This window comes from Oxyura jamaicensis, chromosome 1, assembly GCF_011077185.1.
Source record: "Oxyura jamaicensis isolate SHBP4307 breed ruddy duck chromosome 1, BPBGC_Ojam_1.0, whole genome shotgun sequence".
In the NCBI taxonomy this organism is placed as follows: domain Eukaryota; kingdom Metazoa; phylum Chordata; class Aves; order Anseriformes; family Anatidae; genus Oxyura; species Oxyura jamaicensis.
In genome coordinates, this window is record NC_048893.1 from 74005406 (window position 1) to 74021575 (window position 16170).

The 16170-nt window shown below is 38.3% G+C and overlaps 1 protein-coding gene across 10 annotated transcripts in view; it reads left to right on the top strand.

The window, feature by feature from the left end:
- The window catches only part of ITPR2 (inositol 1,4,5-trisphosphate receptor type 2), a 281796-nt gene that overhangs the window by 183628 nt on the left and 81998 nt on the right, over positions 1-16170 (top strand). For all 10 annotated transcript variants that reach the window (XM_035321243.1, XM_035321209.1, XM_035321166.1 and 7 more), the window contains 2 exons: positions 14151-14259; positions 15901-16088. In XM_035321243.1, coding sequence (XP_035177134.1) covers positions 14151-14259; positions 15901-16088 — 297 coding nt within the window. The remainder of the gene's footprint in view (positions 1-14150; positions 14260-15900; positions 16089-16170) is intronic.

The following is a 16170-nucleotide window of genomic DNA, read 5'->3' on the forward strand; positions in this document are numbered from 1 at the left end:
CTGCGTTGTGTTGGCTACAACTTGCGTTGTGTTGGCTCCAACTTGGAGCCCTAATCTGGGTAAAACTTCAGGCAGGAGGACAGTGTTCTCAGACAAGGCACTTGCCTGTGCTTCCCTTCATCATCAGTGCAGGCTCAGGACCATGGCATCCCTCAGGAGTGAGGCCTGTTAAGAGCTGGCAGTTCCTCCCAGTCCTGCTTTTTTCTTTTGTGTTATGATATAAAATTTATATTTGTGTGTCAAGAAACAGATCATAACGGTTATCTCAGAATTCATTGTTATTTAGCAGTGCTGTTACGAGGCCAGTAGCCTAACGCTGCAAAGTTGTTTGTAATGTTTAGCTTCTGCACCTAAAGCAGTGAGGTAGCCATGGTAACCGTCTTGCTTATAACACAGAACCCGGTCTGCCTTCTCGCATAGGTCAGAGCACGCACCTTCCTGGATACTGACTCAATTTACTGTTTCTTAAACATAAGGTACTTCTAAAGAGAGACTGGCTCAGCTTTTTTTTTTTTTTTTTTTTTTTTTTTTTTAAAATAGAATTTCATATTTAGTAGTTTGAGCCTCTGCATTCTGCTGTTGAGGGCAATACAAAAAGCCTTTACCAATGAAAATAATTCTGTTGCCCACACCTATTCAGGTTAAACCTAAGTCTCACACTGAAAATATTAAGGGCTTCACAGCAAGGAAATTCCAAATTGTTTCTACTTTGTACTTTACCACTGAGGAATCATCGTGATGTAAAGTTTAAGACAGCACCTCTTCATCTAGGTCTTCTGTTGTATATTCAGCGTTTTCAGTTTCCTTTGAATTCCCTTCTGTGAATGTGTTCCAGGATTAGACTCCAAAGGCTATCCTCTTTCCTTCTCCATCTTCTCATTGATTTGCAAAATACATATTCATAGAAAAATCTTTGTAAGGTGCACGTTCACTGACGATTTATTCCTGTTCTAATCTATAATGTATTTTTACTTTTGTCAGAGGTACTACCATGCATATACCAAAGCATGAACAAAATTCTAGGTAAAACTGAATGAAATGCTTGGAACTTCTTTTCACCTGCCACCTTGAGCTTGTCATGTCCTTTTTTGACATTGTTTCACTTCATCTTTGTCTGTTCTGTCAGTTCAAATGTTTTTGCTATAATGAATCATCAAGTGTGCTTCTTTTTATTATTGAAGTTAGTGATTTGAATGTGAAAGTTGAAGAGCAAGTCCAGCTAATAGCCAGATGCTTCTTTCTCAAATACTCACTTGCCCTTTTCCAATTCCCTGCAGAGCTGTTTTATGAAACAAGAAGGCATGATTACCAGTTACTGAGGGGAAGAAGCTATACATCAAGTGTCACATGTGTGGTATAATAACATGACATTGGTATAACCAGTGGGCAGGGAGGAAAAAGGCAAATTCAGAAGGGACGAGAATGAAGAAAAAAGATGCAAAACAGGAGAGACAAAATCCAGACCCTCTCCCAGTCTTGTACATTGTGCCTTCTGCACCATATAAATCTGTCAGGCTTTTGGCTAAGTCTTGGCAGCTCTGGGTGCCACAGTTTGAATACTAATAATTCTTCCTACATATGGTGAATTTTAGGTCATAGAAAATGACATTAGGTGTGTAGGCAGAGGCATCTGCCTAAGTGACATTTGATCCTTAGCAGCCAAAAAGACATTTCATCAAAAAGTGGAGTCACAGGGAGACAGAAAGGCACTTAATATGTATAGGAAACCAATTTATGTAACAAAGTCATTGCAAAGTTGTAATTAATCAAAGGAACTAAATAATGGTGACATTCTGGGCAGTGTTATTTAGGGCTAAATGAGGGATCTGGTGTTCATAGGCTGTCATCAGTACTGAGATGTCTGATGCTGTGGCTGTCTATGCCATGCAAAGGCATTCTTTAGTGTCTAAGAAGATGAAGTATTTTGAATGTTGTTAGTACAAGAGAAGAAAAATGAGCTGTGGGAGGTAGAAGGACAAGTCTGAAGAGTTACCTGGCTGAGCAAATGAACATGGGTACCCCAGTTCAACACCTGCAGAATGTCTCACCAAAGAGAGGAGCCTAGAGCTTCTCCCTAAGAAGCTGCCTTTTGTTCAAAAGCTGAAGTGGCTTCTACCTGCCATCATTTCTATATACAGCAGTATCATATTCCTAAGCAAAGATGAAGACAGAGAGATGAAATGCAGACATTTTACATGTGAGGATTTCGGTAATGTACTCTATCGCATGGCAATTCTGTCTTTTTTTTCCTGTACAATGTAGAGTTCCAGACAGTGTTTTGGGTCACTGTAACATTCTACTCTGGGTGTCTCCTCATTGGAGATTTAATAAAAACAATTCTTCTTTTACATCTACAGTGCACTGCACTAGTTTTTGGATCCAGTACAAATAGACTTGTTATACTTCATGTTCTCTTTTAAACACATGAGGATTGCCAAAGAAGATCAGACCAGAGGATTAGAGTGCTGTCTCTCTGTGTGGCCGTCAGCAGATGCTTCAGAAAAAGGTCTAAGAATCCCCACTGTAGGCAGAATTGAAGTTTTCTATTCTTCCTGAAGTCTTGGGATAATCCTTAACAGTAAGATCATAAATCTGTAGCCCCTAAAGCATGAGATTTTGTCTTATTTCCCATAGTTGTTTTTTAACATTTCTATTGTAATAGGTTTTGCTTGTTGTCTATAGAAATGCCCAGATCCTCCTTGAGTCTTGCTGAATTTGTGGTCTTGGTGACTTCCCATGGTAATGAGTTCTGCCATCTAATTATGTGGGGGTTAAAAGTATTTCTTTATCCCTTTTTCATTGACCATCTCTGGATACCACTAAAGGCCCCAGCTTGTATGAGAGAGGAAACAGGAATTCCTGACCCCTTGTCTCCTTACCACTCATACTTTTCCGTACTATCACATCTTTTAATCTCTTTTCCAATGTGAGCAATCTCAGTCTTTAATATGACAGATTTTCCACACCTCTCCGTGCTCCCAGCACTCCGAGCCTGCTGGAAGATAGCAACTTGCTGTAGACACAGAACATCAGATAAAACTATACATACCATTGACCTAATTTAAGGCACTGATTTTGTTTATACTGTTTCCCATCCCATTCAAGCTTTATTGAGGTTTTCATGGGGATATGCTAATTAAGTGCAGCAGCAATGCTGCATTCAGGATAGAGGGTTTTATTTTGTTTTACTAATAATCAGAAAACTGAAATCACAGAAATCACTAAAATGTGAATTACGTAGCCCCTAAGATTGCTGGTGAATTTTGTTTTGTAATTCATTCAAAACACTAATTTCTTGATAGGCATGTATAGTCTAATTTCTAGATATTGGAACTGGAAAGTTCATCTTGGTTTTCATAATGCCGTTGAGCCCTAATGTTGGGATATTGCATGCCATTTATCAGAGAGATGTCATTAGTGAGGATATCAGCACTCTTGAAACACAGTAGAAAAAATTGCAGACAGTTACAGGACCTCCAGAGCAGGTTTTCTTCAGGCTTATCTTCAATGTATGCTTTACTTAACAGCTCTAAAGAAGCATATGACTTTCTATTTCCATAGCTACCTGCTGTGCATGTAGGAACCTTCCAGTGTTAATATATTTCTCCTTGGAAGCAATAAAAATTTAGGCACTATAATGGCAAGAGCTTCATAATAAATGTATACTAAAATATATTATGATGAAACAGCTACTGCACATGTCATAAATAACTCAGCATTTTTAGCAAATATTAAATATAAAGGGGCGATTTAATATTATGGGTGAACAACTTGCGTATTAAATTTTATATAAACATGAATCTGTCTTTTAGTAGTGGGAATGTAAAAAGCTGAGATGACCTCATGAAAACGTGTCTCTGTCTCTTCCTCTTCTCTAACTTTGAACAGCTGATTTAATTTTGAGCAAATTTTGGTCGTTTTTTTCAGCCAGTTCTAGAGGTGCTTGAATGTGTCTTTTTTCTGTTCAAACTGAGCTCCTGTTAGCACACAGAATCAGCAAATCTGCTGAAGAAGGTTGCTTAATATTTACTTGATATTTACCACCTCTGGCAATCGAAGTCATGAGTCAGACTCCTAAAAACGAAACTACTTTGGTTTGGTGTCTTAATGATCAAAAACACAACAGCATATTGTGGGTCTTTTAGTTCTTGTTCTTTTTGTCCTGTGGCTCTTGCCACACAGATTTCACATTTTAATGTACTTTTCCTGGGACCTGGAGCACTAGAAATCTCAGTGTGTCTGTGTGTGTAGTTTTTTTTTTATTATTTATTTTTATTTTTAATGTGAACTGGAATTTTCATACAAGCACACAATTCTCTGTGCTGAAGTTAAAGTGCCAGCCATCGTGAAAAGGTTAACACAATTGGAGAATTAACAATTAAGGAAAATTCCCAATTAAGGTTACTGGAAAATTGTTCCAACTACTAAGGTGTGTTTTTTTTTATTTTAAATCAGAGAACATTGAATTAATTAAAATATTTTTCAAATAATCCCTGTCAAGATGGATAGCTAAAGTAAAGACCAAGGGCTAGATTTGTATTGTGTCTAACTTAGCTTTACTTTTTTGTTTGTCTGAAATACCTCCTGTTTTTAGAGAGAGAGTACGATCAGGGCAGTAGCTGGCTTTGCTCAAGGTGGGAATTGATCTCTTTGGCATAAAAACGGAGGAAGATACTTTGTTTTCTTTGCCATGCTGTGCAGTGTAGAGCAAATCTGCCTATCATTGCAAATAGCACTTAGGTCATCTCATAGTGTATCTTGACCCCATCCAGGCTATTCTTTTGAGTTGATGTGTGCTCGTCTTCCAGCAAGGTGGATGCTAAGGCTGTTTCCATATACTGTTGATAACATTGGCTCTTTAAATATTGCTGCTGTCCTAAACTGCCCCAAGGTAGACTTCCTTTAGCTGCTTCAGTTTTGCTGCTGCCTAAATCTGCTTTGGCCAGCTGTTTTCCTTTGTAGTGGCTGCAGTCTGTGCCAAACTGTAGTACTGCAAACTCCCTTGGCCCAGCTTTGTATGTTGCCTTTCAAGAAGTTAAAGTCAGTTCAGATCTTTCATTTTATGCTGTTTAAGGCCTGGTTTTGTACAGTCTTTAGGCACCTAAAAATGCAAGTGTACTTAGAGGTAGACATGCATGCACACGCACACTTGCATTTCTCCTTAATGCCTAAAGTTCAAGAAACCAGCACTTCTACGGATCTATATAGCTAAGGCTGATGATCACTGTCAAAAGCACAGCTGTAAATTATATGAGAGATTCTGGCAATTACAAGTGTTGTAGTATTCAGGCAGGAATGAGTGGACTTGGAGGAAAAATGGTTGTTTTGGGTAAGGTCTTGGGATTGTTTTGAGACAAGGCACCCATCCCATGATTATTTTTGTATAATCATAGACTAACCTGAGTTGGAAGGGACCCACAAGGATCATGGAGTCCAACTCCTGGCTCCACACAGGACCACCCAAAACCAGACTCCATGTCTGAGTGCATTGTCCAGATGCTTTTTGAACTCCAGCAGGTTTGGTGCCGTGACCACTGCCCTGGGGAGCCTGTCCCAGTGCCTGACCACCTTCTGGGTGCAGAACCTTTTCCTAACACCCAGCCTGATCCTCCCCTGTCCCAGCTCCATGCCGTTCCCTCGGGTCCTGTCACTATCCCCAGAGAGCAGAGCTCAGCACCTGCCCCTCCACTCTCCTCATGAGACAGCTGCAGGCTGCCATGAGGCCTCCCCTCAGCCTCCTCTGCTCGGGGCTGAACAAACCAAGGGACCTCAGGTGCTCCCCATACATGTTGCCCTCTACACCCTTCACCACCTTTGTAGCCCTCCTTTGGACACTAATAGTTTTATGGCCTTTATAGTGGTGTCCAAAGCTGCACACAGTACTTGAGGTGAGACTGCACCAGTGCAGAGTAGAGGAGGAGATTTTGTAAGGTAGTAAATGCTGAGAATTGGTTCCTTTTAATAATAATTAATATTAATTGAAATAAAAAAAGACGTACAGAGCAGCTCTTGCAAAGTGACTAGGATTAACTGGGAGCATTTGTGTATACCCAAGAAGGTGATACAGGTTCAATGCCATATCCACAATAAAACCCCAGACCGGAAGGTAGTCATTTGGTATTTAATGGATCTAAAACTCATGGCAAGTCCGCTGAAAGACTTCAAGAAGCCTGGTAATCTGAATTAGAAAATAATCCTGATAACCCGTTTTAGCAAATGTGTAGGTTTATTCCAACATAAGTGATGACATGACTATCAGGAATGCCTCAGAACAAATTCTGAACTTCTGTAGTGTCTTCATCAATCTTTTCTAGTGAAAAAGGATGAAGTTGAGAAATCAGTGGAACCTGGTGGTTCGTAAAAATGAGCAGGTGAAAAATGAAATACAGAAGTGTCTTCTGAGCCACTTTGAAGATCCTGAGCCACTAGTGAAGAACCTAGCATACCTAATTCAGATAGGATAGGAAGTATGTCTGCAATGCATCCCTTATATAGTAAATCAGGTATCTGTAGGGCTTTGTCTTTGTAGTTCAACACAATAGCAACACAGTGAAACAGAATAATGCAATGAAAGTACTTTTTGGCCACTTTTATTATTTTTCCCTAGCTACCTGTTTCAAATTGCTCTTAAAATGTCAAAGCACTGTAGTATTCATAAGTATGAATCTGGAAATGAAGCGTCTGTGTTTGTAAATATTCACATTAGGACACTTAGGGGTAAATTTTCCTTGGAGAGCATGGAGAGTTCCACACAGAAATCCTGTTAACAAATAATAGGATTTTTGTGCATAACTCCCTGTGAATCACTTTGAAAGTTTGCAAGAGTTAGATAATTTTAGTCTTGGAAAATTATGCTTTTCAGGTTTGGTCTTCTTCTACAATACATTATTGATGCTACAATTGTTAATGCTTCTAAATAATAATGGTCAAATCTTACATTGTTTTCTTTCAGTGGTGGAGAATTGCTTTATTGTGTGCCTCAATGCTTTGTCTTATACAAGACAACGTTGTAAAGGCAAAAATACATACCTGCAAAAACGATCAGTTTTGCACATTATGACCACAGATGGAAACCATGTAGCCAAATGAGCAACAGAAAAAGTGAGAGATATTAACAGTAATACTTGGCTATAACAAAGACTTGTTTCATGATTATAAATGTTATGAATGTGTTTAGAGATCCTATACTTGGACAACAAAATAAACATTTGACAGGCAATATGGCCCAGTAGTAAAATCTTACACAAAATTAAACTGAATTTTTAAAATGCTTTTTTTTCCTTAATCTAAATCTGAATGTGCTAATGCTGAGGTTTTCACTAATCCAAACAGTTTTCATCTACTGCTGTATTCATAGTGAAGACACTTTTTAGAGATACTGCCAAAAAAATAATCTTTCTTTTATTAAGTCATTTTCCTGAGCTTCTTCAGGTTGCAAAATTGGACAGTTACCAGGCAAAAACTGGTTTTCTTGCAATGTATCCAGTATTCTTTTCACTATCCGTATTTAAAATAGACTGGCAATAGCATTTGTTTTGCAATATTCTGGTACTTCAGCTTCCAGCTTTATGTGGAACCTGGAATTGCAAAGGACAGAACTGAAAGACTGGAAAAAAAAAATTAACTACTTTTTTAAACCACTGTAGCGTGGGTTTAGAGAAAGGTCATACTTGTGGTTCTTTATTTTATCTGACCCTATCAATGGATCTCTGCACTACCTTGCAACCTTGGGTTTATCTACCTTGTTACAACCTTGGGTTTATCAGTTAGCATTTGTGATGTAGTCAAGTTGTATTAAGACAAGTGGGATTAATGCCAGATTTGTGTAGGATTGAACAATGGCACATTTAAAATGTGGGACGTCTCTGCCTAATGAGAGACAGCTGAGAGGTGTGGGTGGCCAGTTCTGCTCTCCTAGGAGAACTGTGTCATGAAGTCTGGTGCATTTTTTTTCCCCTTTGTAAAGTTGTATAAAGACTTTTGCCAGGCAAAGTACGTGTCTACTCCTTCTCCTACTGAAGTTGCTGGCAAAGCTCCTACTGATTTTAGTGGAAGCAGTGCTGGACACCAGCTGAACCTAACTTCATTTTTAAAAGTGCTTTTTCCTAGGTGTGAATAAATTTCCCAGTGTACAAATAACTCTTCTCTTGGGTGTCATATTTTATTGGTGAAAATATATCAGGTTCAACTATCAGTTGGCTGTTGTAAGATTTTGATATAAAAGATCAAAACTAGGAAAATGCTTACTCTCTGTAAAAACTAACAAACAACCCCCAAAGCGAACAACCTCCCCAACCCTGTAAGTCCCCTGGAAGTTGCTGGCATCATTAAGACAGCATATTTCTACTTTGAGGTTATAGGAGGAGTTCAGACTGCGAGGTTTTGTTCTAAGCACATGCTTGTGTAACACTGTGCACGATAGCTGTATGCCTGTTGATCTGTTTTGGAGCTGAGACAATGTCTATGCCATCTTCCATTTCAAAAGCAGGTTGAACCATAAATTAATGAAGGGTCCTTCAGCTTTCATGCTTCATATCTTTACAGAAACCACTTGCACAGAATTCGTCCTTCCCCTTACTGTATTTCATTGCCAAAGGAAATAAACGAACAAAGTAGTATAAAATGGGCAAAAAACAACAAAAAATCATCCCAAAGCATGCCCTCAGATCAAGCAAAACAGAAATTTTGTTTATAAATGGTGAGAAGAAATGTGTAGGTGATTTTTTTAAACAACCTTCATAGAAAGCCAGGCCTCAAACCTCATCTATATTTACTACAGGAAAAGGTGGCATGTTATCTTCATAGATTATGTGAATTACATATTTTTTGTCACCCAGCTTGTTCTCCTAATGTAGACCACAAGATCTTCAAATAGTTTCTGTCTGGGAACCCACCCAGTCATGATTTAGTAACTGAGCAAGAGAGACTCTATGACACCTCTTCATAAGATGTTCCAATAGCTAAATGCATTTACTCTTGCAGGAAGGAGGATGAGGGGGACTGGGGGATGGGGAGGACGGACAATAGTAACCCACGAATAGAAAAATCAGCCCTTTCTACCTCTTTTCTAGCTTCTCACCATTGCATCTTACGCCTTTATCTTGTAGGCTGAAGTCATCCATTATCAGATTTCTCATGCAGATAGTCAGAAACAGAGTTCATGTAGCTCATGTTTAGGCTGAAAAGCTCAGTAGATTGAAAGCCTTGAATTTCTGATGAGAAGGCATGTTGTATTTTCTAATCACTATTGTGGAGCTTCTCCAAACCTAGTCCAATTTGTCAGCATTCTTCTTTTGATGCAGTATTCGTACAGTAACATGCCTCTGCATGTAGAGAAGTAAGGTAGTTTCACGAATCCTTCTCAATAGCTCTGGTTGTAATTGCCAGAATCGTGATTTTGGGAGATATCATTCTGCTGATTTTTGTCCAAGGACTTCAGTTGTTCCTTAGAGTCATATCCTCCTAGAGTAGAGTCTTACATTTTGTGATGCTCTTTATTCTATTGTCACTATATTTGTAACTAGACATAAAAACATCTAGACATTGTGAGACTCATATTGTTTACTTCTACTCAGTTTAATGAGTGATGCCTGAACTGTTTATCAGTGACCTGACCTCATCCCATTTTCTTTTTGTGTCATTTGAAAAAGCTTTTAAGGATTATATTCTATATTCTTCCATTTGATTCAAAAATAAAAATAAATATCAGGCAGACAATAAATATTTTCTGAGTTGCCCATTAGAAGTCTGTGCGCTCATTTGTGTTTTCTTGCTTTAAGTTGCAAATTGAATTCTGTCATAGCTGTTAATGAATTTAATAAGTATCATTGTGGGTCTATAGCACTGTCGTTTTTCAATCAAAAATTTGGCCTTACAGGATTGTGTCATACCAGCACTTTATCAGACTTCACCAGAGTGATATTTTCACCATGAGCAGAAACAGAGAAGATAATCAACAGAAGTTGGAGAAGGTCTATTTCTCTTATACCCATACTGAGGCAATTATTACGACATGATGCCAATATTATAACTACTGCTGATATATAGTACCTTCCTTATGTGTTAATGGAGCTCAAAATCATCCATTCCTTTGTTTTGCCCAGAACTGATACCGAACTCACAGCTTATATTTTACATAGGTCATCCCAATTAAGTTTTCTAAGAGTGTCATCACACGCTAGATTTCTCTTAGTACTCTGGGATTCTGTTTCTGTTCCAAACCTACTGAAAACCTGTATTGGTAGACTAGAGGTCCCAAACAGCTCCTCTGTATTATTTGGCTACAAGTTACTGACATCTGAAGATTTAATGTGCTTATCATTCATGCATCCACCTGGATTAATACAGGAATATAGTCACATCATCCTCTGTGTCAGAGAAATATTTGTTGGACATGACTGCCTTTTCTGTGTTGTCACTGATTTGAACATTTCCACCTCATCATTTTAATATAAGTGAAAACTAGAAGATATCCCCAGACCTATAGACCAGACCTATAGACCATAGATCTGCCCAGACCTATAGAGATCACAGACTATAAAGTATCATCCAAATTCCTTATGCAATCTGCAAGTTGTATGAAGCAGGACAAATAATTCTGGCACTGTTTTACAGGGGGCTGTCATAAAGTTTAAAGACCAACTAGTATAATGAAGTATGGACTGAGAAAAACTTAATTTGTTTGTGTCTACGTGTTCCTATTGGAATAATTTTTCCCTATTGGAAACTTTTGTTTGTCAATTCCTAGCTATTTCAAACTGCAACAATAACCAGTTGTTGCTTTCTTGTGTCCTCAGTCTTTATCCTAGCTTTTGTTAGAGACAATGCAGTTGTATTCATGTGTAACAATAAGACTGTTATGTTTCATTGTGTTTTTTTTTTCAGGGCTATACAATATTCTAGCCATTATAGAAGGATTGCAGTCAGCTGAGTGATGTTTACATACCATTTCCATACCCTAATAAGAGGTATAAAGAAAAGTTTATTGTAACCAGCAGGGGAGAGATTCAGCTTGGAAGGCCAGGACTTCTGTTGTGTGTAGAAACATAGTCAAGGGAAGACAGTACTGTGCTGCCTAGCGTGCTTTTGTTTTTGGCCTCTGCTTCAGTAATGTGTCAGTAATGGTTGCTGCAAACTGGTTATTCATACTACTGCTGCACTCATTTGCTTTTGGGCAATGTTAATTTTGTGGGTGTACTAAGTTAGGAAATTGCTTATAAGGACATCAGCGGCATGGCTGTCTCGCTTGTCCTGGCAGCACTTTGTCTCATCCATATGATGGGGCAGTTCTTGACTGTTTTTAGGCATTCCCGCAGAAGCATATCCAGTCACCCACACCAGCAGTATCAGCACTTGTTCTGGGTTCAGGGTCTTTTCAGCATTTTCTAGCATGGTGCCTCACGCCATCATGCATTGGGCGTGACTCACGTTTCTGATACATCGTGTAAGCATTTGTGCATTCCTCACCTCCAGTACATGCTGCTGGGCTGCAGAGAAGCAGTTTCCACTCTTTGTAGTGGCAGCTAAGTTTCACAAGAAACTTAATGACCTGGGGAAGTCGCATGGATGCCCAAGGTCATCACAAGGGAGCTGAAGATCCTAAGCTTGCAAATATGGGGCTGAGACTGAGGGTGCATTTCTGATACAACTGTCAGGCAAAGCAGAGGTTCCATTCCTGCTTTTCAAATACAATGCCCTTGACCTTTGACAGGCTTCTGAGAACTGAAAGTGTTGTCTGGATTCATGGGAGGTTGAGAGAGAGACAAAGGGAGGGAGAGAGAGCAGGAATCCTAATAATGAAAACTTGCCCCTTGGAGCAGGAAATGAAGTCCGTGTCTTAGTTTGGGTACGATCAGGGCAAGATTCCTCATTCCATAGCCAACTGGAGAAATGTATTCTTATTACTGCTCCTCCTGTTGTCTTTGAAGGTAGGAAGGCAGGAAAAAAAATCTGAGATATGCCAACAGTTACTTTTTTCCAGGCAAAAAGACCCAAGCGCTAAATCATTCAGGTTATTAGTCAAGTGCTATTCCATGGTCTTAAACATTCTTCCTGATAAAATAAAGGCTGTTTTGATTGAACAATAAAACTTGTGATCACGGGTGTTATTTTTAACAATATATAGATGTTTTTTGATGTTTCTTCCCATGACCGTACTGTGGCTGTTTATATAATTTACCATGGCACTCTGTTAGTCAACAATAGACTGCATAGACTGCTGGTTTAGGATGTTGACTCAAGCTTAGTGGTTAATCAAATGGTATGACAAATACCAGCCTTTCTTATTAAAAGCATGTCTCAATGCAGTGCCTATTTCTGGGTCCTGGTCCAGTGTTATGAAGAGTTTCTCCTCTGTGATCCTATTTGTGTGACACAGTTTCATGATTCTGTGATATATACACCTGAGAGAGTTTGAAAAGACTTTATCCCTGTTCTTAGTCTGTGTTTCTCACTTCTTCAATAATATGTTTGGCTTCTTTATGAGATGTGGGAAGTGAGGTTCACTTTCCTGTAAGACACTGGAGTTTGGTTACAACTAGGGACAGGATGTTGAGCAGGAGAAGCTGGTGCATTTAGAAATCTTGAAATTTCTTATGAGCTACCCTAGCAGATTTTGCCCATGCATGTAGGGTTAAACCCCATTGCAAACTAGGCTGGGAAAGGATCTGTCACCATGTGTGGTACTCAGAGATTTCTGGTTCTTGGTCTTCCTCTGTAATGTAGACCACAGCTCGCTTAAGCTTACCTTAAAAATTCACCTAATAAATTCCTCGGCACTGGAGATATGTAGGTTTCTTGCAGCCATTGTGTTTATGGCTTTTGATTTTTTTTTAATATGGGTCTTGCAATTTTCTTGGCTGATTGAGGGATCTTTGTATAGACTATTATCAAATGAAAACATCAGAATGTTTTCTAGGAAAAGGAAAAATCTAGGAAAGAATGTTTTGCATTGTCAACCTACATATACAGAATATTGCATTCTGACACCTGAGGTGGACAAGCCCATTGTTTTTGAGGTACGTGAAGCAACAAAACTGTGAAGTGGCATGTGCCTGCCTTTGGAAATACTGCTAAGTTGACAGAGATGTGTGTGGATAGTACTTCCTGAGGTATTTCTGGGACTTTCTTCCCCACTGCTTGGTGTCTGTGGTGATCATGGTGATTAATTAATTGAAAAGCTGATGGTCACACTAACATGCAAATGCTGATGAGCTGGTAAATACTGGGAATGCTTCTGGTGCACATATTTTTAAGACCTGTTTTTCATTAAAAACAGTGGGTGTGTAAATGTAAGGAAAAAGTAGTCTCATTTTGCTGTTAACTGTTGAAATGAATGATTTTTCTCCTTCTGTGTTAATCATCAGAGGCCTTGCCATACTTTTTTCTTAATAAAATCTTAGGTTACATGTACACCTACAGTCATTGTCACCTGCTGACTCTATAAAGCTGAGTGTTGACTGCAGGTGTTCCCAGGAGACCAAAGGCAAAATGAAAATGCCAAGCAATTGGTACCCCCACTCTTAATTCAGTGTGTCTTGTGTTGCAGAACATATGCAAAATGAAAGGGAAGATCTTCAGAAAGCTGCATGCAAATATTAACTGGTTGTGGTTTTGAAAGTAAAGGAACAAGGAGATACAGCGAATGCTTTTTAAGCTCTTCTATCAAATGTTATATCTCTGTTTTAATATTTCATGTGATGTGGCTTCTTTCAGATGATCAGATGGATTATACGAGATCAGAGAAAAGGGAGTGATACTACTCAGATGCAGAAAACAGAAAGAAAGTACTGCCATGGCAGGGGAGGGCACAGGCTACAGAGCATTAGTACTTTGTAAAACGTGTTTCAAAATCTACATATTCCAGATATCCAGTAAAAATATTGAGGTAGAAGTATTTGATTTATAATCAATAAGTTTAAAATAAACTTCGAAGAAAGCTTGTGAAACAGTATTTTAGAATTCTTGCAATGAAATTTGTTAGATAAGACAATTAGATGCTTGTTTTCTGGACAACTTTTCAATTTGTATGCTTACTAATTATAAAGGAAAGACTTAATAAATATGTATCAATGTTAAACAGCTTGCTTTTCAAACAAAGGAAACTAGCCACTACTGTAGTTTCTTCTGCTACTTTTATCTTTCTCTTACAGGGCAACAATTTAAGGAAAATACTCCTATATCGCTACTTCAAAGGAGAATGTGGAAGTGGTATGAATGGGCCTCTGTCTGCCAGCTACAGCAAAACTGCACAAGTGGGAGGTAAATCAACACACATCATTTAAGAGAAGCAAAACTAGCAGTACCCATCTCCTAAAAGACACATTGGAAGTGCTCCAGGGATTTAGTTGGTAAATAAATCAAACAATTCTGTAACCAGTTAGAAGAGAGGTAGTATCAGACTTCTCCTGTTTTTAAGTTGCATACACCTGTCTCAGATGGCTGACGTACATTTGGCAGCACTGAAGTAGGAACTACCCCCCCGCCCCCAATCAATCATTCAATTCAATTCCAATTGGTAACATCATTTGCTAGTAAATTCACACCCAGGAAACCAGCAAAGCATGCAACATTTGTACAAAGATGCTGCTGTTTCTGGAAACCAAACAACTTTTTGAAATTCCAGATCCTTTACTGATATCTGAAAAAATAAGGCATAAGGAAAAGCTTTTCAAAAAGATGTTGGTTAAGCAATGGAACAGATTTCCCGGAGAGGCTGTAGAACATCACTTTTCGGACTTGCTCAAAACTTTACTGGACAAGACTCTGAGGAACCTGCTCTAACCATCATGAGCAGGAGGTCTGAGTAGATGACCTCTAGAAGTCCCTTATAAACTCATTTTTTCATGATTCTGTTACATAAGCTGTTGGAGGCTACTGTAGGGGGCTTTCTAATATTACCAAAAATAACATGTCATAGGAAATCAGTTAGACTAAGGTGTGGAGTTGCATCAAAATAAAGCTTGCCATCGCATTTTCAGCATATGTTAACGGCACATCCATATTTGTGGGCATTTCCAAATGATCAGCTGATCAGAGATCAGTGACTATGTCAGTGTTAACACTGTGGAAATGTTTACAGTCTGTCTATCTTGTACATCAAATATTTTCCTGGCAAACAGGAGAACAGAGTTAATATATTTTTACCTCTCTCTGTAAAAAGTGTATGTATTATATATATGGTTTCATTACTAACATCTGATATATTTTGTTGGTATTACTTTGTTTAAAACAGTACCGTATTTTTCCTCATGTAGTAGATGCAGTTACATTTGTTTAAATGTGTGTATAGCAGGAAAGATGATCTGTAATAATAAAAGATGGTTGATTTAATGAGTTAGTACAGTTCAACAAAGTCCCTTAAAATCACACCTTAAATTAAATTGGATTAACTCAAGTCTGCGTTCTTAAAGAACATCGTGATGTTGCTGGTCTAGGAATTAGATTGACAAAAATATTTAGCTAGAAGGTCATACCAATAACTAGAGTGGATTTACTCTTATATATTAATCCTTGTAATATATTGGACCTGTGACTGAAAAACAGATTTAAAAGTGTTTTTAGACCACTGAATGTACACATTTTTGTGTATGCAACAGTGGAATTTAAAAAAGGGGGTTCTATGGACAAAGCAGTGTTGTTTCCAACTTTATTTAGGACTTAATTGTCAGAATATTAGAACAGTGGTTTGGGATTTTGTTTTATTCCTTATTCGTGGAGCTGAACATTGTACTTTCACACAAAAATCTTGTTTGTATCAAGGGGAATTTTGCCTCAGACAGAATTTCAAGATTAAATGTATTACATTGCTACTGTGTGCAAAAGGCAATTTTTACTAATAGATTTGCTTCCATAAATACACATGAAACAAGCATGAATAGTATTTATTTTTCTGATTTGCAGGTGGATTTGCAGGACAAGACTCAGATAAGTCTGGGGTATCCATGTTTGATATTCAGTGCCTTCTGGATAAAGAGGGTGCATCAGAACTAGTCATAGATGTTATAGTAAACACCAAAAATGACAGAATTTTCTCAGAAGGCATTTTGCTTGGTATTGCATTGCTTGAAGGTGGAAACACACAAACACAGGTACTTGTTTACTTATTCACATATTGCTTTTCAAATGCATGTAGTCTGGAGACAAATAAAAAGAACATTTTTGCAGTGTGTT